Source organism: Fringilla coelebs, assembly GCF_963513975.1.
Source record: "Fringilla coelebs genome assembly, chromosome: 21".
Lineage (NCBI taxonomy): Eukaryota > Metazoa > Chordata > Aves > Passeriformes > Fringillidae > Fringilla > Fringilla coelebs.
The window spans coordinates 10,366,562-10,389,621 of record NC_140047.1 but is presented as its reverse complement, the minus strand read 5'-3'; the positions used below and the strand labels follow the sequence as shown (position 1 = coordinate 10,389,621).

Below are 23,060 nucleotides of genomic sequence, written 5' to 3'. Positions count from 1 at the left end.
CACTTTTAGGTCTATTTTTGTGTTGAGTTTGAGGGAAATTTTAAAGGTGTACAGTAATTTCCTGCTGGTGGCAGGTCAAACCCCTCTGTGACATTTGGTCACGCCTGTCACTGCAGACCCAGCCAAGCACAGCGAGGTTACTGCTCAGCTCTGGGGCTGCTTGGGGACTCTGGGGCATCCTCTCACATCCAAGTGAGTGTGTGCCGTGTTTGAGCTCCTGGATTCTCTCTCCTCTCGGCCAGAGCTTGCTGCAGATGGCTGAGAGCAGCCCGAGGAGCCTGCAGGACCCCCCCAGCTCTGCCCCCGACGAGAACGAGTTCCCCTTCGGGTACCCCACCAGCATCTGCGAGGACGTGCCTGGGCAGAAGTTCCTGTGCAGCAACTGCCACAACATCCTGAAGAAAGCCCTGCAGACGCTGTGTGGGCACAGGTACTGCTCTGCCTGCCTCACCTGGATTGTCAGGTAGGTGCTGGGCTGTGCCCAGGCACTGCCAGGGCCCCGCTGTGGCGCTGGGCTGGGGCAGCCCCGGGGCTCCCTGGCATTCCCTGCTGGCATTGCCTGCTGCAAGGATAGGGAAGCATACTCCCTGCCTCCTCCTTGTTTCTGCCATGGGAGTCTCTGGGGCCTGATGGAGTTTTTCTGTCCGTGATAAAATAATTCAGATTTAACTTTAAATCCTTCCTTGGCACTTCACAGCCCTTTGATAAGGAAGTTATGGGGTTTTGGTGAATGTAATTTCATATATGTCTGTATCTGTCTGGGCAATATGGGCATTTTCTGTGTTTTAAGAAACTTCAGTTTTCACTTTCTCTTTCCTACTTGGAGTTTTTGAATCATTCACGGGATAAATAGCTTTCCATCTTTATTCCTATTTATGGTTCGGGCTGCCCTTATATTTCTGAAATACAGATAAGATTAATGGGCATAATCCTGATCTTGAGCAACACAAGAGCAAAACTTTTTTGACACCAGTGTGTTCAAGAATTGGCCTTTAGTGAACAAGGACTATGGATTCTGAGTGGAAATCACAATTTTCATTGGTTTATTTGTGTCAGTGCCTATACAGAGACCTCCTAAAGTGCAGTGCACCAATGGATTGGTATTTAATTTTTCTTTCTTTTTACCAGAAACAATAAAAATGCAGTTTGCCAGAAATGTAAAGAGGAAGATCCCAGCACTTTAGGTGAGGAAAGCCTATTGGCAGAAGAAAGGGTAAGTTGTAGTTCACAGATCATTAATTTATCAATAACCATTCTCTGTAGTCATCATTGGACTGGAGTTCAGAAGGGAATAATATAAAATGCAATAGCAGCTGATAGTTACACATTTTAACTTAAGCTTTAATGACTTGGATTTCCCAGAGTTTTTGATTTTTAGAAGTGTAATGGCAGCCTCAGGACTTTCCAAATCCAGGTTCTGCGATGTAAAATCCCAAACTCTTCCATATGATTAACTTTTTATTGTCTCAAAGTAAGTGGTGCTTTCCTACTTGTAATAATATGTCTTAGCTGTTACTTATTATCCTCAGGAAGTATTTTAATGGATTTTCCAACCTCATGGTTTCTTGTACCCTTCAAACATGAAGCTGAACATAATAATTGATACAAACGATGCCCTGGCCAATGTTTCATCTGTAATTTAATGGTGCAGATCTCTTCTTGTGTGATTTTCCTGGCAAATTGCTGTGCTGTTCTGTATCCCAAATGCAAAGGGGGCCCTAAGGCCCAGTCCCAGCCTGTCCTTTTCCCTCCTCTCTGATTACATGCAGGGATATCAACAGACACATAATTTGTCTACTTTTTTGGGGGGAAATGAAAACAAATAGGCAGCTGACAGTGGCATAAAAGCCAAAGTTTAGAAAGCAGCAAAATAATAGATCTGCTGCTGATGCTGAACTTGGTCATATCCCAGAAAAAAAAACCAAAAAAACCACCTCAGTTCTGGAATGAATTTCCAATGACAGATTTCCTGCACAAATAGGTGCAGCTGAGCCTTTCTGAACTCACTGTGCTGTGCCTGTCAGTTTGGGGTTTCTCTGCTGTGGGATTCTGCCCATGTGCAGGGAGTTTCTGCAGGTGGGGTTTGGGAACTGACCCCACCCGGGGCTGCCTGGCAATTCCTCTGCCTGCTGTGTGTCCAGGCTCCAGCAGGGGAGGGGGTCTGCCTGTGCTGATCATTCCCAGCAGATGCTGGGTGGATTTTCAGGAGCTTTGAGATGTGTTTGTAAATACTTTCATGCCTCTATTTGTAAAGCTTTCCCCTCCAGTCCTTGCTCTGTGTTATTCCGTGTGAAATCCGCATTCCTCTGCACTGTGCTTACCCGCAGACCACCCAAAAATGCCTTTAACTGTGGCAAGGCTTCTTCTTGTGCCAGGAGCCCTATTTTAGTGCAAGGTGTAAATACTGTTTGTGCAGTATTTCACCCTTAATAACAATTGTACAATTCCTCGTGTTAGAATAACACAAAAATCTATGTACTGCAAAGAACAAACCTCTCTCCCATCTGGTTCAGATTTTTTTAGCACACGGTGCCTGCTAAATGGAAGCAGCCCAGATCTGAGCAGTGCTCTCGGTGCAGAGACTCTCAAGTCCTCACTGCAGCACGTTTAGGAGGTGTTAATGACCCCGATAATGAAATGCATTCATTAAGGGACCCCACAGTCAGGGTCCTGTCAGCACATGGCTGTATGTGAAATATTTCAGGCTCCTGTGAAAAGAAATGCAAAATAAGAGCTGTAGTTGGGCTTACTTTCAGTAAATTAATAGCGTGTCAAATAAATTATTTTTGAGTGCTAAGAAATAAATTATTTCATAATTATTTGGGCTTCTACTATGCTAATATTAAATTGCCAGGTCGCAGAGTCTTATGTAGTACAGTAAATTTTTAAAAAATTAAAGATTTATCAGAGTGTGGATTTCTAGCACCCTGTTCGTATTCTAAGGATGCATCCAAAAGTGTTTTCTCACCAATGGTTTTTTATTATTTGTTTTCTTTCCAGGCTTTTGGTGATGCTGCCATTAATAAAGAGATTTCTGAGCTCAGAGTCCGCTGTGTGACCCTTGGGTGCAGCTGGTCTGGTATCATGAAAGATTTTGAAGTATGTTCAAAGAGAGTTTATTCAGATTAATACAGGCTGGGGACAGAGAGGCAATGCAACCAGGATATCAGCAGACACAAATTAATGCAATTAATTAGAACCAGTGTCAGTATTGTGATTTATACCAATGTTTTTGTCTAAAAATGTGCTATTAATCTATGGAGGGCTGGGGGCTGGGACTGGATGATCTTTAAGGTCTCTTCCAACCCAAATCATTCTGTGCTTCTGTGATCAACTTTAGTAGGGCTTTGGCCAAATCCAGAACATCCTGAATGAAACTGCCATTGCACAAACTTACATCAGCTTGGTATTTTATCCAGTGGTTTCCTTATTATTTAAATGCAAGGCTGCTACAAGCAGGTGGAGACAGGGCAGAGCACTTCAGTCTCCAGGACACTGTTCAGGCAATGTCCTTGGCATATTTTATTGGAGAAATAATTCCCTCCTCTGTCAATGTATTGATTGTATTCATCATTCTTTTCAGACTGATCTGAAATGCCTCAGGTAAAATATTTAAAAGGAAAAGATTTGTGGATCTGCCATGCAAATCTGAGTAATGAATACCAGGGAGAAAACTGGGACCGGGATCATGTTATTTTTAAGCAAAAGCCCTCAGGGGCTTTTTAAGGGAGACCTCAAGTTTGAATTTACCAAATGTTGTTTGGTTTTGGTTTTGAGATTTTTTCAAAATTAATAATTAACAAAAAAAGCCCCAGTAAAGTTGGTGAATTTTTCACCAGTAATCTCAGCAACTTTGTGCAGTGGGACTTTACCCAAGCTTAGAAGAAATGCAGATCAGAGCCCTGGGCTGCCAGAACAGTGACTATTGATAGATAAATGTGAATATCTATTTATAGATAAATGTGAATAAGCACTTCACATGTTGCTTTCAAACTTTTTACTTCCAGGAGCATCAGAGTTTATGTGAATATGCTTTGATCCCTTGTCACACTGGCTGTGGGCACGTGGTGATGAGGAGGAAGCTGGCAGATCACTTGGAAAATGGATGTGTCAATAATGTGACAGTGTGTCAGCAGTGCCAGTGCAGCCTGGCCAGCTCTGAGTGCCAGGTAAGAACATTTGTCTCTCAAATAAAGGCTTTTTATTGATGCTTTCAATGATCTGTGGTGCCATTTTCCCATCCTGATTTTGTTGCACTCAGGGAATATTTGATTTTCTTAGTTTGATCATTTTTCCACACAAGTGTTGGGGGGAAAATGGATGTGATAATGTGCCCTGGTGGTCCCCTGGGTTTGGGCAGCCCAGGTTTCAGCTCCTGCCTCAAAATGAGTCCTGGTGTGAGGCAAGAGAAAACCAGAAAAGCACAGACAGCAGCAGGGAGGGGATCTTGAAAGTGGCTGAAGTTTGTTCAAACTAAAACTACCCAGAAATGTGTAGGGCAGGATTCTGTCAGATATTATTTCCATTAGATCTGACCAGGTACAAATCTCCAAATTATCAGCAGTGTCTACACACGAGGAAAATCTCACTCTGAATCTGCCACAAATACCTCAGTGCCCGTTCAAACATATTTGCTTATATTTTTTTATGTTTTTTGCTCAAAACAATGAATATTGTTCCTTCCAAATGATTTCAAGAGAATAATTGCCAGCCTTGCAGTTGGGCACAGTGATTAAAGACTCACACCAGAGGAGGGCTGTGAATATTTTAGAGATGTAAATAGTTCTATGTGTCCAAAGGGTCACAAATCGGTGCCTTTCAAATACTGAGCTGAGAGATTTATAAGGAATATGAGTCCCCCTGGGGTAAGAATGGGGTGCTCTGCTAAAATCTGCCCCTTGGGCAGCTTCTGCTCAGAGTCCTGGATGCTGAGAATTTTAAACTTTCTGTGCTGAAGGGCACAGACCCACAAGAAAATTCTATATTTGACCTGAGGCCGTGGAGAAGGCTTCCAAAATGGATTGATAACACTGGGATTCCAGGTGTGGAGTTGGATTAGAAGTGTGTGATATCTCAGGGTGGGAAACAAATGCCTTCAATCCTGATCTCCGCAGAGGTAGAAAAAAGGAGCCCAAAACCAGCATTGCTCATCCTTCAGTGACCTGCAGAGAGAGGAGAGCCCGGAGCCAGGCTCATCCTGCCGGTGCTAAACCCAAAACTGAGAACACCAGAAGGTGGCAACAGGAATTCCTGCCAGCCTTCCTGGGCTGGGGCTGCCGGGGAGCCTGAGCTGGGCTCCTCCTCTGCCCGGGGCTCTCTGCAGCTCCAGCGCCTCCCGAGCGCCTTTCCTCCCACTCAGCCACCACCTCATTGATATTTTGGTTGGGAAACCTTGGTAACCGAGCAGGGGGTTGGCCTTGAGGTGGGGCTTTTTCTCAGCCTCCTTTAGCAGAATAATGTAGAATACATTATCTGCTTTAATGAATTTGCACCGAGTTCAGAATTGTGATTATTTGTGGGTACTCCATGTGTCCACAACCCTCTGGGAGAAAATAGGAAATTTTGGGTGCTGCTCTTGCTCTCTACATTTTATTCAGTCAGTTTAAGGTCTGGTGATTTTTTTGTATTTCTCTATTTTTACATAAACTTCTCTCCTCTGAAGGAGAGTCCCTCTCCCCCTCAAGAAATTGGTGATCTGAAGGAGTAAAAGAGCAGAAATGAGTAAGATCACTGGCAAGATAAAGAGTGTTAAAAAATGAGTTAGAGAGTGAGAAAACCCCGTGGCTGCATTTCTGAGAATCGAAAGGGAAACCTCAGAAGTGGTGTACAAGTATGTCTCATTTTGCTGACTTTGTAGTGAAAGAATTCAATGTTTTCTATATCCTCCTCTCAGTCCCCACACAACCTCCAGGAGTTTATGGAAAGCAACTTCATGTCCAAGATCCTGTGCACACCTTCCAGAGCTGAGCTGCCTCCTCCTTCTGGAGGCACACTGAGGTGCTTCCCTAAGGGTGAAGAAGAGGGTTTGAGCTCTGCTAGGCTGTCACAGGCAGTGAGTGTGGGCAGCCCCTTCCCTAAGGATACACCATGGGATGGAGAGGCGAGTGTGCACAAGTGTGCCTGGGTGTGCATGGGTGTGCAAGGGTGTGAGCGAGCGTGCACGAGCGTGCAAGAGTGCAGGTATTACAGGGCCAGGGGCAGGGGCATCGCTTCACCCTTCCTGCAGGCAGGAGTAGCAGGGAGCTCCTGGGAGTGTGATGCATTTTCTGCAGCACATCACGATGGAGAATTTGGATTCCAGCCTCCCAAGTGCTCATAGCAGGATGCAAGGAGGGTCCACACGTGGAGTCAATGCAGGAAGAGTTTCTGTTTGAGTTATATTTGAATTTGAATTTATATTGGAGTTTCCTGTGCTGTAACCTGTTTATGTTCATATATGTATATATCTGTATATATTTGAATTTCCTGTTCTGCTGGTCATTGTTGCTTCCTGTTCTGTAACCCCCTGCTTGTCACTGCATGTATGTGAGTGCACATTTTTGTGTGTGTGCACATAACTTTGAACTTGGCAACACCTGCACGTTGCCAATCTTGTATCCAATATCCCAGGGTGACCTTTAATTCAATAATTCAATAAGGTACTGAATTTTTTCCTTGTTTTAATGACAGGGGCATTCATGTGAAGGCAGTTTATGCAAGGAACAGAAACCTGTGCAAACAGAAACAGCATCAAAGGAAAAGGTGGGTGAAAAATGAGGGAGTGCAATGCAGCTTTATTTCAATTAATAAAATTATCACTTGTTCATTTAGATTAAATGAACACCTGAGAACATCTTCAGATCCAGCAGTTGTTTCTGGCTGCTCTTTACATCCCAGCAAAGCCCTGCTGACTCCCTTCCCTCCCCTGCTCCCACAATTATCTTCACCAAATTATCTTCTCAATTAACCTTGTAAAATGGGCAAATATTTGTTTCCTCTCATAGCTTGAGTGAGAGCCACCTGACCAGGAGTGTGCTGTACAGCATTTCCAGCATCTTCTTTGTGAGAAATTGGGTAATCCCTGTGCTCATTAAATTGTGTTCTGTCATTGTGAGGTCTGGGAGATGGACACCTCCCTGCCAGGCTGTGTGCAGGACACTTGCTCTGCACCACACTCTTAATTGATTTACCATCCATTTCCAAAGCTGGTTGGGCACTGGAAGCTGTGGAATTACCTTGAATTGAATTAATCTGATTTATAGCTGCTGGCTTGGTGGCTTAGGTGTTTGTAGGGAAATAAGAGAATTCCCTTCAATTGGTTTTGATTATTTCCTCTGCTTTTTTTTTTTTTCTTTTTTCCCAACAGAGCCACTCTACATCCTCATCCATCAAGGATGGCTGTTGTTTTTCTGAAGTTGGCTGTGCATTTAGGGTGAGTGAAACAGGTCCCTGCAGGACGTTCCCCCCTGGTTTGGACATTCCCTTCAGGGAAGTGTCTCCCAAAACCAAATCAGCATTTCTGCTGCCAGGTGACAGAGCTGCACCTGCACCTTGCAGTTTTCCATCTCCCAAGGGGCTACAGGGTGGCTGGGCTGGCCCCAGGGCAGCTGGGGTGGCCAGGGAGGGGGCAGTGACAGCTTTGTCTCTTCCAGGGAAGCAAAGAGAAGATCCAGGAGCACGAAAAATCCACGGTGGGGGCCCACATGCTGCTCCTGCTGCAGCACATGAGGCAGCTGCAGGGAGCCCTGTGCTCCAAGGGCTTCTCCCCACGGCCAGAGCTGAGCTTGAAGAGTGCAGGAAAAAGCATCTGTGAGCTGCAGATCCCAGCAGGGCTAGAGTTCAGCAGGGATCCAGAGCTGGACTGTTTCCCTGCATCTTCTGTCCCTCAGGATGAGTCTGTCCTGCAGCAGCTTGTGAGGGAGAAGGTGATTTCTGAGCTGGAAAGTAAGCTGCATGTGTTTGAGAACATTGTGGCAGTGCTCAATAAGGAGGTGGAGAGCTCTAATTTGGAAATCCGGGCCTTCAGGAGACAGAGTGAACTGGACCAGAACATAATACGGGGCCTTGAGCTGAAGGTAAAAATGACAGCAGGGATTATTCTGCAGACAACAAATGCTGACACACATCAGGGGAGCTGGGGTAGGGACCAGAACAGGAGTCTGAGTTGTGAAGGGCTCAGTTCTGGACACATATTCAGGATTCTTTTGTTGTTTGATACATTTTCAAACGCGGATCTCTAGTATTTGTTCTCTAAATCCACTTTTAGGTAGTGAGATACTCATGAGAGTTTTGAGTGTTAGTTTGCTGTGAGCAGGCAAGGGAGCTGTTTAATTGCCTGATCCTCTCACAGCAACATTTTGCCTGGAGGCCCAAACAACATCTCTGAGTATGTTTTGACATATTGCTGTCACTTAGAAAGGAATCAAAGCAGAGCTCCCAGAACATGAGGACTCCAGAAGGATGCAGCCACCCCTGCAGCACAGCCTGGAGCAGGGGGAGGCTGAGGACTGGTTTTTCTCCCAGATTGCAGAGTTGCACCAGTGCCTGATGCAGAAGGATGCAGGCCTGAGCAGCCTGCACAAGAGCCTGCTGTTCTCCGAGCAAGCCTCCTACGATGGCATCTTCCTCTGGAAAATCACAGAGGTTGGCAGGAAGCTCCAGGACTCTGTGACTGGCAGGACAGTCAGTTTGTACTCCCCAGGTAAAGCACAAGATGGAGATGTGTGTTCACAAACCCCAACCCTTCAGAATCCCCCCCCTTTCTCCAGAACTCTGCTCCTTTCTGTTTGTGCCAGCAGGAGCATCTTTAAACAGCTCCTTAAGCCAAGACGCTGTTTGTGCAGAGATCTGTAATCCAGGGCATGGGATGTGCTTTTCCAGAGGGCTGTGCTCTAGTTTGGGCTCTCATCCTGCCCTTGGCCCTCAGCACAGCTGCCTGCAGTGGATCCATCCCTCCCAGCCCTCAGCTCAGTGCCTGCTGGCACCACGTGGCTGCAGCTCTTTCCCATGTGGGAAGTAACTGGATTAGGTAAATTACACTCGTGGGGCTAATAACAGGTCATTTTCACCAAGGTTTGAGGCACTAAAAAGATTCCAGCCAGTGGGTTTTCATTGCTGGTAATCTCCAGGGGGTGCTGATTTGTCTGTTCTCCTTTCTGTGAGAGCAAACCCTGTCACACATTGCCTTTTCCCATATGCCACAACACACATTATGACTTATTTCCCCCCTCCAAAACCAGCCTTACTAATGGAGAGTTCTGATTTTCAGCTTTCTACACTGCAAAATATGGATACAAGGTGTGTCTGAGGGTGTACCTGAATGGGGATGGGACGGGGAAAGGAACCCACATGTCCCTGTTCTTCGTTGTCATGAAAGGAGACTACGACGCTTTGCTCCCGTGGCCCTTCAGGCACAAGGTAAGAAGGGAAACCTTTCCACATCTGATCCCAGCCAAAAGTCAGCACAAGGTGACTCTTTCCCTGGAGTTTTGTGGGAGTTGAGTGCTTTTCCACATCCCTTTCCAAAGGTGAGGAGCTGCTCTGCAGTCCTGGGTAATGATTTTCTCTGACTGGAGTCCCTTGCAGGGAAAGCTGCTCCTGCTGATATTCCAGACTTTACCAGGCAGGATTTTCACCACCACAAGGTGGTGTTTGGAATATTCCAACCTATGTCCACCTGGGCTGAAGCCAGACACATTTTCTCCTGGCCCTTGCTAAACACAGGGAATAGTATCAGTTTAGGAGGGAATTATGATTTGGTGCCTGAAGGCATCACAAGGGTGAGGTGCGAGTTCCACTTACAGAGGTGCCACAGATGCCTGATGTGATCCTGGTCTGGTGTTTCCCCTAAGTGAGATCTGATAATGGCAACAATGGTTAGGAAAGCAGTGAAACCATGGCAGGGCCTGACCTGTGCTCTGACACTTGCCTTCGTGGAGTAATAATTCTGTAAACCTTTCCTAGAAATAGTTTTACTGCCAGTTAACAGCCAAAAAAATAGAAATCCAAGTTCCCAGTCCTCACTGTATTAATAGATTGCTGCAGATATTTCAGATTTCAAGCTATAGAACAGTGAGTTAATAAAAGGGGTAATGAGGTGGGGAGATTCTATACTGATATTTAGGTTGTGTCTTTTACATATTTGTGCATGGGCAGCTGAGCTGTTTCTTCTGATTCCAAAGCACAATAACAGAATAAATGCAATGACTGTAAGCAAACCCAGGGGCTCTTTAGGTTGTCAGGAGAAAGAGACTTTGGACTGTGCAGTTCTCTACCAAAGAATAATTCCTTACTTGATTTGATTTAATTTAATTTCATATTATGGGTAGCAAAGTTTTAAAAACTTCATCTGGGAGTTCACATGAACTGACCTTGCAGGTTGGAAACATTTGTTACAGTTTGTATTTAATTATCAATGGAGCATCCAGCTGTTTTGGCAGCACTTCTGTCCCTGCTTAGTTTGTTTTCCACCCCAGTAACTCCTCACTGCCACATTCTGTTTTTCAGGTGACGTTTATGTTGCTTGACCAAAACAACAGGGAGCACATCATTGATGCCTTTCGCCCAGACCTGACTTCTGCTTCCTTCCAGAGGCCAGTGAATGAGATGAATGTGGCCAGTGGCTGCCCCCTGTTCCTGCCCTTGGCCAAGCTGCAGTCCCCCAAACACGCCTACGTGAGGGAGGACACGCTGTTCCTGAAGTGCATCATAGAGACAAATTAGCAGGTCCTGAAGGGGGGCTGGCTGGGGAGGTCACCTCTGAATGTCAACAGATTGTGAGGAAAAACCCCTCAGTTTGAGACCTTGTGTTAGTTTGTGTGCACACAAAACCCCCAGAGCCTGAGCCTGCAGCCCCTGAACCCAGTGCCATGCCCTGGAGATGCCCAGAGCAGCAGCTGCTGGGAGGGGAATGTTCACCAAAGCAGCCAGTTCTCATGGCTTAGGTGCCACTCATGGCTTAGGTGTCACTCATGGCTTAGCTATATCACTGTCACCCCTGCCCCATGCAGCTGCAGAAGGGGCTGTTCCTCCTCCCAGCTGGCCCTGTGGCCCTGTGGTTCTGTGGTTCTGGGCAGGGGCTGGGGCTGAATTCCCTGAATTCCCAGCTCTGTGGGTCCTGGCAGTGCCCAGCGGGTGCAGCTCCTTTCCCAGAGCTCTGGCTGAGCTCCTGTGGGGCTGCACTGCCTGGCAGCCCCGGGGAGGGGGGGTTTGGCTGCTGCCCAGCAGGAACAAGGGCAGATTCCTCCCCCCAGCCCGGATCAGGTGTCTCTGTGCTTCCCCAGGACCTTGGAAGCCGGGAGCTGTGGCCCTGCTGTGGGCAGTGCTGGCAGCAGCACCCTCACCCCGGGGATTTATTTCTTGCTGTTCATTCCAGAGCTCTATTTCTGTGCTCTGGGAGGGGATGTTGGGTTGCAGGGACCAGGTTACACTGTGCTTGGGGGAATTACCTCTGGGATTTCCAAAGGAGCCCTTGGGCATTCCCCTTGTGGGTACAGAGCTCTGGGAAGGCAGAGCTCTGCCCCAGGCAGGGTAAGGCCCTCAGTGGTCTGGTTTAGTATCCAGTCACTTCCTGCACCTTCAAGGCAGGTGACTTATTAGAAATTATTGATCTTTTTTTTCTTAATGTGCTCTGATGTTTAAGTTTTTTTGCACGCTAAAATAACCAGTTACTGCTAGAAATAGTTTTATTCTTCTTGGGTTTCCTAATAGAGGGAATGAATGAATAATTTTTTTTTATAAGTAAGACAAACTTGAGGCTGTCTGGATGTGTGCAAAAATCTTTCACTTCTGTTTTGGCAACAGCCTTTAAAATAATTAGTTGAGATAAAGCATCACATTTCAAAAACACCCACTCTATAAACAAATATTTATCAAAGTTTGTTTGGGAAGGAACTGGGTATTCTGTGTCTGTTCCTCTATTCCACCTTTCAAATGTTCTTTCAGGGACAGAGTACTGGAGTAATTTACCTAAACAGATTATGCTTTTCCTCTCTGTCTCATTTTGACAAGTGCTGTATTTATTATAATCATTCATATTTTCTTGTGATTTTATTTATTTCCTACATAAAGCTCACTAATTTGAGAAAGACTTGGTGTTTTTTTCACTGTCAGATAGGGAATTGAGCAGCTTGGAGATGTTACAGGAACAGCTGAGGTGTGCTACACTTTTCCTTCCTTGCTGTTTCCTTTCCTTCTTTCTGGGGAAAGGAAGGTCCTTTTGGAAATGCCCAGAACATCTCTGTCTATTTCCCTCAAACCCGCCTAGCTGGGAGAGCACTTCCAGGCTCTGCAACAGAGCCCACAGAGAGAGCTCAGTTAAAAACAAACAAACAAACAAAACGGATATGGATCAAATCCACGCTAAATAAACAAGCAGACACGAAACCCGATGCCCAGTGCTCCTCCTTTCGAAGGCACAGCCGGATCTCAGTCTGATCTGCTCTGACTGAGTGCAGGCACCCTCGGACCCAAGGCTCTCTCCCGAGGGCATTTCCATCCCTGGAAGGGCTCCAGGAGCCCGGGCTGCCCTGCGAGGCTCGGCCGGGGCCGGAGGAATCCGCGGGTCCTTTCCAGGCTCGGGGCTCCGCTCCCAGCCCGGCTCTTCCCGGAACGGGCTCGATTTTCATCTCACGCCTTTAGCAGCAGAAGCGCCTCGCTAAGGAAGTGGCTGGCACTGAAAGGAGCTGGAATCGGGGTGACATCAAGAGTTCTCTGATCCAGCAGATCGTTTCTGTGTGATTGTGTCTGGATCAAACCAAACGAGGCAGAAAAATCACAGAGAATTTGAGGGAGTTAAATCAGCAGCATTTGCTCCGTGTTTAATGGCCAGGTTGGCAGAGAGTCAAAATGCTCCTACAGCTAAGATGAGCTGAGATAGTCAAGGACAAGCTTTGGAGGGATTTTTTTTTTTTAATGGACTAATAAAGCTGAAAGAAAAGAAAAAAAGCCAGGCAAATTTTTGGCTTATAAGCCCTTGTTCGGGACAGGGAAAGAGCTCCAACCTTGCTTGAACTGGTTGTGTTGGTCACTCAGGTGGCTCCAGTGGAGACGTGGTGGGGCTGAGACCCTCGGGGCAGAGGGAAGAGGGGGAACGTCCGACTTGTGGGAGCCACTCCTATTGTCAGGGATGCGTCCCATGGAACCGGCCGCTCCTCCAGCTGGAAGTGGCCCTTGGGAGCCGCGCTGGATCCCCCAGCCCTGGGAGGCCCCGGGGCCAGCGAGAGCCGCTCCTGCAGATCCGATCTCCACGCCAGGCCTGGAGCTCCCGGGCGCTCCGTGTTTGGGTTTCCATTCAATATTCCTCGGCTTCGGTCTCCAAGGCTACACGCCAACATCCAACCCCTCCTCCCACTCCTGTTTTCAAAGAAAGAAAAACACTGTGAAAAGAGACTGCAACGATTTCTGGGCAGTTTTCAAAGCAGAGGCAGCGCTGGGAGCTGCTCTCCCCGCGCTCTCCGCAGGCTCTGCTCCAGCCTGGGCCGAGATTCCCGGGTGCTGCATCCCCGTGCAAGAGGGAAGCACCTCCTCTCGGCAGGGGCGGGGTGTGGGGGAGCAAGTAAAAGTTTTTAAGGAAAAAATGGGAGTTTGGAGTAGATATCTACACGGGGCTTCATTCAAATCCTTCTGCAAAAGCTGGGGTTTTTTGGGAATTCCATAGCCGGGAGCCCTGCCCTGGAGCCTGAGCTGGCCCCACTCCCTGGCTGAGGAGGGTGTGGGATTGCTGCCCTCAGCTTTGGCCGCTTTTGGGGCTCTCGTTCATTTCTGTTCCCTTGCTCACAGCATGATCTGCTTTTAACGGCCGGATACTCCTGCCCTGCTCCAGCGCAGACAGCGGGGCAGCCTTGGGTGCCAAACCAGTGTCCAGCTGCTCCAGGTGTTGTCACAGCCCCAGCACCTGCCAGGGACCGCGATCCCACAGTGCCAGAGAAATGGGATATCAGGGGATGGCCAGGTGGGTGTGCAGAGGAGGAAGAGGAGGCTGAAGAGAAGGAGAGAGAGGAGAAAGGAAGATGATGAGGAAGAGGAGGAGAAGGGCAGCACGCAGTAGCTCACTGCAGTGTGATCTGACCCCCGATGGATGCTGTGACAGAAGCACCTGCAAAGAAACCAGAGTTAAATCTGGTTTATGTTGCCGTAATTATGTTACTTGATTCCGGTTAGAAAATGCAGGATACATCTCAAATTCTGGTGGGTTTATTTTTTCACTTCTGTTGGAGACTTTTGTCCCAAGGCGATGCTCGCGTGCTCTCTCTCCGCGTGGAAGGTTTCAGTCAAGTTCTCCCCGCGTACACCCCCGGTGAACTCGATCCAGCCTTTGATTTCCGTGTCACTCCATCCGCATTCCTGCGGCGAGCGCCCAGCACGCTGCAAACATCAGCCGCGGGGCCGGGAGGAGGGTGGTGCTCCCCCGGTGCCCTCGGGGACAGGCTGCGACAGGAGTGCAGCGGTCCCTGGCACTTCGGGGAAACGCAGCAGCCCCGGGGGACGGAGCGAGGATCGGGGCTCCTCCGAGGGCTGTGGGCAGGGGTTATTTTAGTCCCGAGGTGACTCACACTTATCCCGCTGTGACTCACGGGGAGCTGGGGCCCGGCGCTGGTTAGGGGCACGGCACGGCACGGCACGGCGTGGCACACTTGGCACACACGGTTTTTCTCACGCAGCCCCGCGCAGGGAGCAGCAGGGCGGCAGTGCCGGACCCGCGGCTCAGGGAATCGCTTTTCCCGTTCCCCCCGCAGGTGCAGCATCGCTGGGAGCACTCTGACACCAATGTTTATGGGAAAATCATTAAATAAATGATTCCCGAGTGCCGGGTGCTGAAAGGGAGGCTCAGCCCGTGCCGTGCCGCTCTCCCCTGGCGCTGCTCGCTTGCAGCTCGAGCTTTGTGACACGTCTGAGCCCCAGCTCCCGGGGCCGCATCCATCACGGACAGGAAAAGCCGTACGGACTCTGCTCCCTCTTGGCCCAGACCCGGCACTGGGAATCAGCTCTCCTATAGCCCGAGAAGCCTGGAAAACATTGCTTTTCCAGCATCGCTTTCCAACAAACACCAAATCCTACAGATTTCTTCTTGGCACCGACCGAAGCATTTTTACAGCGATTGATTTTTCTCTGTGAGATTCAGAGAAAGGCTGAAAGGCTGCTCCCGCTTCCAGGAATCCCGGCGAGCACAGGTCGTTCCCTCTCGGGACAATGCTGCTCAGGCACTGCCCGCATCCCACCCCCTGCCCGCCCCCCGCCCCGGGGCACCGGGGGAAGCCCTTTCCTGGCTGCGGCCACGGCTCGAGGGGACAGGCGGGGACGTCCCGCGTGTGGCAGAGGGTGACGGTGCCTCTCCACGGGCGGTGGGTGCGTGGCCGACCCTGGGTGCCCCGTCCCGGCCCCGGGGATGCCGCCTGCGCTCTCGGGAGCACCGGGCCGGCCCAAGCCGGGATGTGCCGAGCCGGGATGCGCCCTGCCGGTCCGGTCCGCTCGGTTCCTATCGATGCCAGTCCATGCCGGTCGGTCGGTGCCAGCCCGGTCGCTGCCGGTCCGTGTCACGCCAGTGGGTCGGTGCCAGTCCGGTTCGGTTCGGTCCGCGCCGCGCCGGTCGGTGGGTGCCGCTGGGTGCCGCGCCGGTCCGGCCCGTGCGGTGCCGGTGGGTGCCGCGGGGATGCGCTGCGCTGCGGTGGGACCGGACCCGTGGGAGGCGGCGGGGGCGGCCCCGCTAATTGCATAACCGGGACGTCAATGCCGGCGGGAGCGCGGGGGAAGCGCGGGAAGATGGCGCCCCGCGCCCGGCCCCCGCCGCGCCCCGCAGCCCCCCGGCCCCGCGCCCCGAGCGCCCGCTGAGCGCGCCGGGGGCACCGCGGTAAGGGCGGCGCCGGCCCCGCCACGGGCACCGCGCGGGACGGGCAGGACGGGCGGGACGGGCGGGCGGACGGCGCCGCGGCCGCCTTTGAATGAGCCAATGGCGGCGGAGCCGCGGCCGCCGCTCGGGGCAGCCCGCGGCCACCCCCGGCAGGTGCCACCGGGGCGCGGGGACCCGGCCGGGCGCTCCCGCCCCGCGCGGTCCCGCCGCCCGGCACGGGAGCGGCGTGGGCGCTCCCGCACGTGTCCGCGGGGCCGGGGTGGGGGGAGCCGCGGGAGCCCCGGGGGCGCGGAGCTGCGGGAGCCCCGGGAAGGGAGCGGCGGGGGCGGAGGGAAGCGCGGGGGTCTGCGGGATCCCCGGGGGCGCGGAGCGGAGCAGCCGCCGCTCTCGGACGCGCTCCCACGCGGGGACCCGGCGGGTGCCGCTACCGGGACGTGTCGCGGCTCGTGAGCGCCGGGCTCTGCCAGGAGCGGGATCGCTCTGCCCACCCCGGGGCTCTCGGGGAGCGGGAGAGTCCTCACGGACGGCAGGGCCGGGCAGAGGGGGCTCGTGTCGCGATCCGCGGCGCCGGGACACGCGTGGTGCCGTGAGGCCACACGTGTGGCCGTGACGGGAGCGCCAAGGGGAGAAAAGTCCCTTTCAAGTCGTTTCCGTGGTGTCCTTGGGGATCGCAGCTCTGCTGTGGGTGGTTTCTTTGCCTCCTGCGCCCCAAACCTCGTGGCAGTGACATTTGGCCGCCTGGGTTCGCTCGCTGTGGGTGGTGCTGGCACATCCCTGCTCCTGCAGCAGTCCCGGTGGTTTGGGATCCCACAAACCTGCGCGGAAATCGTGATTTTAAAATCACAGTACATTTAAAGCTTTTATTCCTTATGTGCCCCTTCCCAAAACCGAACCACGCGGACCTGTGGCGCGTCCCGGTGCTGTGGGAGCCTGTCGGGGGTTAATTCCCTCTTGTTCACCAGCAGCAAAGATTTTGGCCGCTCCCTGAATTTCGTGGAAAGGAACCGTCTCGCCGGCTCTGCTTTGCAGTGTCCTGAGCCCCTGCTGGTGGGGCTGAGCCCCCTCCAGCCTCGGCCCCCCCCGCCAGAACGCTCAGGGATGCTGCGCCCGGCCCATGTCGTGCCGTGCCGGCAGGACAGGTGACAGCGTGTGTGTCCCCCGCAGGCTGTGCTGATGGAGGGCACGGAGCTGAACCCGCTGATCCGGGATGTGTACGCGGCCGCCGGCCGGGTCCAGCAGGCAGCGGGCTCGGCGCGGAAGGGCAGCGGCTGCCGGGAGCTGATGGTCCGGCTGACCGAGGGTCAGTACGTGCTGTGCCGCTGGACAGACGGGCTCTACTACCTCGGCAAGATCAAGAGGGTAACGTGGGCACCCCCGGGGGACGGGAGAACCCGAAGAGGTGCCGGTGCCAGCGGAGCCGGTGCCGTTCCCCAGCTCAGTTCGTGGCTCAAGGGGTGCTGGCCCGGGCTGCAGTGTGTCCTCGGGCGTTTTGGGTTGGCATCCTGCCCCGGGGTGTCACGCCCCAAACCCGAGTGCCCGCAGCCCCGAGGGACAGGATCAGGCACCAGGGAAAGCAGGGAAGTGCTGGGAATGGCAGCTGACCCACAAACGTTCTTGTGCTCTCCTCCGGCAGGTGAGCGGCTCCAAGCAGAGCTGCCTCGTCACGTTTGAGGATAACTCCAAGTACTGGGTCCTCTGGAAGGACATCCAGCATGGTGAGTGCTGCCCCAGCCCCCCTTTTCCGCTGCCGTGCCGTGGGGCCCTTCCCAGCAGCACGGGGACGTGGCTGTGCCACCTCTGTCACCCTGGTCCCACAGCCGGTGTCCCGGGGGAGGAGCCCAAGTGCAGCATCTGCCTGGGGAAGAAGTCGGGCCCCAGGAATGAAATCCTCATCTGCGGGAAGTGCGGGCTGGGTGAGTGTGGGTGTCCCACCCCGGGCCCTGCCGTGCCCACCCCGGGCGAGGCCGGGGCCGGCCCCGCGGCGCTGATGCCGGGTCCCCCGCAGGTTACCACCAGCAGTGCCACATCCCGGTGGCGAGCGGCGGCGAGGGCCCGCTGGGGACGCCGTGGTTCTGCCGCCGCTGCATTTTCGCGCTGGCCGTGCGGGTGAGTGCGGCCGCCCCGCGCTCCCGGCTCCGTGCGCGGCACAGCGGGGCAGGACGGGGCCCCGGGGCGGCCGTGCTGACCCCGGCCCTGCCTCTCCCGCAGAAAGGGGGTGCCCTGAAGAAAGGAGCCATTGCCAGGACGCTGCAAGCCGTGAAGATGGTGCTGTCCTACAACCCCGAGCTGCTGGAGTGGGACTCCCCACACCGCACCAACCAGCAGCAATGCTACTGCTACTGCGGGGGGCCCGGAGAGTAAGGGCAGCCTGAGGGTCACCACTGGCTTTGTGGGGAAAAGGAAGATGGGTTCAGGGCGAGGATGTTTTATCCCAGGCTTGCAGGGCACTGCCCTGGGGCCAGCAGCTCTGCTGCCTCTGCCCTCCGGGTCTCTGTTTGCACAGGAACACGGGTTAGGGACACCCTTTCTCCCCCTGGCTGGGGGTCTGTGTCTGGGAGGGGACTGGGGCAGTGGCTGCCACACGCTGCCCTCACTGTCACCGTTCTGTCCCCGCCCAGGTGGTACCTGAAGATGCTGCAGTGCCACCGCTGCCGGCAGTGGTTCCACGAAGCCTGCACCCAGTGCCTCAGCGACCCCATGATGTTTGGAGACAGGTACAGCCCTGCTGGCCTTGGCCAAGGTGGCTCCAGGGGGGACCCACGGGCGCCTCCCAGCTCTGTGTCCCTGACCCATCTGACAGCGCCATGGAGCGGGTGGCCCTGTGCCACCGAGCCCCACTGCTCCTGGCCTTGCTGTCACCGTTGGCGCTGTCCCAGCTGGCTCAAGCCTGGGCCCTGCACGGCTGTGGATGATCCTCACTCCCAGCCTGTCCCTGGTGTTTTGCAGGTTCTATGTGTTCTTCTGCTCTGTGTGCAACCAGGGACCAGAGTACATCAAGCGCCTGCCCCTGAGATGGTGAGAAAGGGGCTCTGCCTCCTTTGGGATGTGCCCAGGTGGCTCTGGGACACGGGGCTGGCTGATCCCTACAGGCAGTGTCACACCTCTCCCCAAAGCTCAAGGGATGCTGTCCTGGCTGTGGCATCCGCTGGGATACGCCTCTGGGCTGGGCTGCTTCCCCTGTGAGGTGTGGGGAGGTTCCAGCGGTGGGTTTGGCAGGACCTGGGAGCTGTAGTGGCACTGGCAGAGCAGGGCATGGTGGTGGCACCTACCACAGGGCTGCTGACCCTGTGCCCCTCTTTGCTGTAGGGTGGACATCGTCCATCTCGCCCTCTACAACCTGGGTGTGCAGAGCAAGAAGAAATACTTTGACTTTGAGGAGATCTTGGCCTTTGTGAACCACCACTGGGACCCTCTGCAGCTCGGGAAGGTACAAACACACCTTGGGTTGGGCTGGAGAGCAGCCATGGGAGTGAGAAATGTCAGCCCAGCTTGAGCAGCACTCAGCATGGCAGCCCCTGCTCCAGAGGAGTTTAATCATCCCCTTCCTCCGTGCTGGGATTTTCCTCGGTGGAGTGTCAGAGCTGACACCTTTCCCAGCGGGAGCAAGAGCTGGGAGAAGCGCTCCCACCAGGAAACCTGTCCTGGGGCAGGGCGGGCGGCTCCCCGAGGGTGGCACTGCCAGACCCGGGTGGCTCTGGCCGGGCCTTGGCTCCCTCCCTTTCTCCCTCGCTCCCCGGCCTCTGGCAGGAGCCGAAAGTCGGAGTTCGGGTTCCCCCGTCTGTTTGGATTTTGCATAGCCAGGGCGGGCACTGAGCCCTGCGCCTCTGTCCCACAGCTCACGGGCACCCCGATCTCCGAGCGCGGCCCCCACCTCCTGAACGCCCTCAACAGCTACAAGAGCAGGTGAGAGCCGGGGGGCGGGTGCTGGGGGATGCGGGATGCTCCCCCGCCGGCCCGGCTGAGCGCTCTGCTCCCTCCCCTCCCCTCTGCGCCCAGGTTTCTGTGCGGGAAGGAGATCAAAAAGAAGAAATGCATCTTCCGCCTGCGGATCCGCGTCCCGCCGAACCCCCCCAGCAAGGTGCTGCCGGAGAAAGCCCCCGGCGAGGGCGAGAGCGGCTCCTGCGAGCTGAAGAAGAGGGGGAAGAGCAAATACGCCCATAAGGACAGGTGAGCGGCCCCGCTGGCCCGGCGGGAGCAGCAGCAGCCCCCTGCCCCCTGCCCGCGCCCCCTCACGCCCTGTTTGCAGCCTCCTGCCGCGGCAGCTCCAGCAGCAGAAGCGAGCGCGGCGCAAGAGGGCCAAGTTCCTGCTGGAGGATGCCATTCCCAGCGTGAGTCCTTCGCCCCCTCCTCTCTGCCCGGCCCCGCGGGTTTTCCCCCCTCCTGCGGGCACGCAGAGCTCCTGTCCCTCGCTTTGGGAAGCGTCTCATGCCCGGCCCATTCCAGGGCAGCGGGGCCTGGGAAGGCCCCGGGCAGGGGGTGCCAGCGGCGGGGTGTGGGCAGCACCCCGGTGCCAGGCAGTGAGGAGTGAGCTTGTTTTTGTGACAGAGCGACTTCACCTCGGCCTGGAGCACCAACCACCACCTGGCCAGCATCTTCGACTTCACGCTGGACGAGATCCAGAGCCTGAAAAGGTCTGTGCAGCCAGCCCAGGGCTGTGGGGGGCCAGGGGTGCTGCTCGTGCAGGGGCAATGCAGCATCCCAGCCTGTCCCACCTCGCCCTATCCACAGTGCCAGCTCAGGACAGACGTTCCTGTCGGACGTGGACTCCACAGACGCCACCAGCACCTCAGGCTCGGCCACCACGAGCCTCTCCTACGAGTCCAGGTGAGGACTGTGCCCCTCGCCCCCTTCTGGAGGGGTCCTGGTGGCATGGCCAGGGGCGTGAGGGCCTGCGTGTCCCCTCTTCATGTCCCACCCCGGGGAGCTTCCCAAAACGGGCTGAGGGTCCCAGAGTGGCGCTTCCTGGGGGTGCAGGATCAAAGCCGTCGGTGCTTGCTGGGCTCCCCCAGATGGGAGAGGGGAGGGGGCACCTTTTGGCTGCCGCCCTCACTCCTGCCCTGCGCCCTCCCCGGCAGCCGCAGGACCGTGGGCAGCCGCAAGCGCAAGCTGGCAGTGCCAGCCTACACCTCGGGGGCCAAGAGGAGAGGCGGCGAGCTGGGCGGGCGCCCGGCCGCGGCCACCCCCGAGGGCAGCGAGGCAGCGACCGCCCCCGACCGCCCCGACGACGGCATCGACAGCCACACCTTCGAGAGCATCAGCGAGGACGACTCCTCGCTGTCCCACCTCAAGTCCTCCATCAGCAGCTACTTCGGGGCCGCGGGCCGGCTGGTGTGCGGGGAGAAGTACCAGGTGCTGGCACGGCGGGTGACGCTGGAGGGGAAGGTGCAGTACCTGGTGGAGTGGGAAGGCACGACCCCCTACTGAGCCCCGCCAGCCCCAAAACCTCTCCCGGAGCCAGAGCGGAGGAGATCGGGCTGCTGGGGCAGCCCCTGAGGCACCGGAGAGGTGCTGGTTCCTCCCCGCGGGGGGAGGCACCGCCCAGGCAGGCAGGGCTGCCCAGGAGTGAAACCTGAAGCCCCGACACTCAAACATTTTTTAATGTTAACGGTTCTTAGTCCCTCGGCTGTGTTTATGCAGAGCGTGGCCCAGCCGTGCCCTCCCGATGGAGCCCGGTGCTGCTCAGAGCACTGAGGGGTCCGGCCCTTCCAGAAGGGTCCCCCTGGCACAGCTGGAGCCTGGGGGGCACCCCACACTCTGCTCACACAGAGGGACCTCGGCCTGTGCCTGGCACAGCCTGGCTCATCCCGCTGTCCCAGCCTGACTGAGCAGCCTCGAGGGGCTCCTGCTGCCCAAACACCAACCCCTCCTCCTCCCTGAGCTCTCACAGCTCATCCCTGTGCCCACGGGAAACTGGGACACCTCTCGGGGTTTCCACCTCACCCTGAATCCATTCATTGAAGGAATGTGGTTTGCTTTATATGAGAGGAAAATGCCCCCAAACCAGCCCAGGTGTGGCTGTTGCAGCCATGGGGCAGATGTGCTCTCACCCCACAACCTGGACTGTGTGTGGTGCTGCACCAGCTTCATCTCCCTGCTCTGACAATCATGATCTTGGAAGAGATCGTCCCAAAAAATCCTCCTTTGCCTTAAAACCACCATGGGCACTGCACAGAGTGGAGCCCAAGGCCTTTGTTTCTACAGGAATCTTCATCCCAAGTGTGCCAAACCAGCAGACAAACCAAAATAAGGTTGAGGAGGACAGTGGGGCAGGGGCTGTACTGGGGTCCCTGTGGCCACCCCTGTGACCACCACTGTGGCCTCCTGGCTGAGCCTCTCTCGTAGTGCTGATGTTTGTGAGCACTGGGCTTGATTTGTCTGCAGGAGGGAAGGAGCAGCCCCCTCCTTTAACAAAGCAATACTGCCAGCTTGGGCAGGAGCAGAGCAGGTGGTTTTTTGAAAAAGATTCCAGCATCAGATAGATGTGTTAGATTTTTATCCTTTAGAGAGACAGAGAGATATTTTTAATGTCCTCCTCATCTCTCCCCCATCCCACTGTGGCTGTCCCAGGGGATGGAGGGTGGGCCATGCTGGGTTGTGGGGTCCTGTCCTACCTGTGCCTGTGGGATCTCGGTTCATCCGGAGCAGAGTGTCCCTGTCCTTTTGGGAGAGGGGCTGCCAGGTCCCCCCATCCCTGGCAGGGAGGGGTCCAGCAGCTGGAGAACTGCCTGTCCTGCCTTAGCTTTGTCCTTGAAGGATCACTTCAAATATTTCCCTTTCTTAGTGCCTATGGAGCCCTTCCAAGGGGCTGCCAGGAGCTGTGCCAGGGCTGAGGAGAGTTATGCCTGTGGGATGTGCCAGTGGGAGCACCCACAGGGTCTGGCCCTGGCTCCTCTCTGCTCCCTCTCTGTTCCCTCTCCTCCTCTCCTGGCTTCTTGCAGAGAATTGAATGTGGAGCCTTTAAAAGTATTTTTGTTGCAGAGTATATTTTGCATTCGCTGTAATAGAGATTATAACAACTCTGTGCACCTTCTGATTTCTGAGTTCAGGTTGCTGCTTGGAAGCACCTCTCGCTATACCCAAGTTGTAATTAATATGTCTGATGTACAATTAAAAAGTGGGGTTTTTTCAAAGTGACTGTTTTTCTGTAGTGTGAGGATTGTTGGGTTGGGATGCCCAGTGCCCAGCACGGGTTGTGCTGCTGGGCTGTGCTCTGTGCCAGGTGAGGAGTGCAAGC

The 23,060-nt window shown here is 54.3% G+C and overlaps 2 protein-coding genes across 6 annotated transcripts; both read left to right on the top strand.

The window, feature by feature from the left end:
- Positions 1-248: 248 nt before the first annotated feature.
- Positions 249-10,701, top strand: TRAF1 (TNF receptor associated factor 1; the record flags this gene model as incomplete). The annotated part of the gene is made up of 10 exons (XM_084219758.1): positions 249-463; positions 1,129-1,213; positions 3,001-3,099; positions 4,008-4,169; positions 6,670-6,741; positions 7,346-7,411; positions 7,632-8,054; positions 8,503-8,680; positions 9,248-9,396; positions 10,486-10,701. The coding sequence occupies exons 1-10, from the start codon at positions 255-257 to the stop codon at positions 10,699-10,701; spliced, it is 1,659 nt and encodes a 552-aa protein (XP_084075884.1). The 5' UTR covers positions 249-254.
- Positions 10,702-14,110: 3,409 nt separating this feature from the next.
- Positions 14,111-22,960, top strand: PHF19 (PHD finger protein 19). 5 transcript variants are annotated; one of them, XM_084219432.1, is made up of 15 exons: positions 14,111-15,505; positions 16,991-17,185; positions 17,460-17,541; positions 17,644-17,739; positions 17,832-17,932; positions 18,035-18,183; positions 18,445-18,540; positions 18,773-18,841; positions 19,133-19,253; positions 19,662-19,729; positions 19,823-19,993; positions 20,073-20,154; positions 20,372-20,457; positions 20,555-20,650; positions 20,902-21,402. In XM_084219432.1, exons 1-15 carry the CDS (start codon positions 15,365-15,367, stop codon positions 21,248-21,250), a joined length of 1,902 nt encoding a protein of 633 aa, XP_084075558.1. In that variant the 5' UTR covers positions 14,111-15,364; the 3' UTR covers positions 21,251-21,402. The 5 variants fall into 5 exon arrangements, with proteins under 5 accessions (XP_084075558.1, XP_084075554.1, XP_084075555.1 ...); XM_084219428.1 differs by having other exon boundaries at positions 20,073-20,457; positions 20,902-22,960; XM_084219429.1 differs by having other exon boundaries at positions 14,111-15,524; positions 20,073-20,457; positions 20,902-22,960.
- Positions 22,961-23,060: the final 100 nt, after the last annotated feature.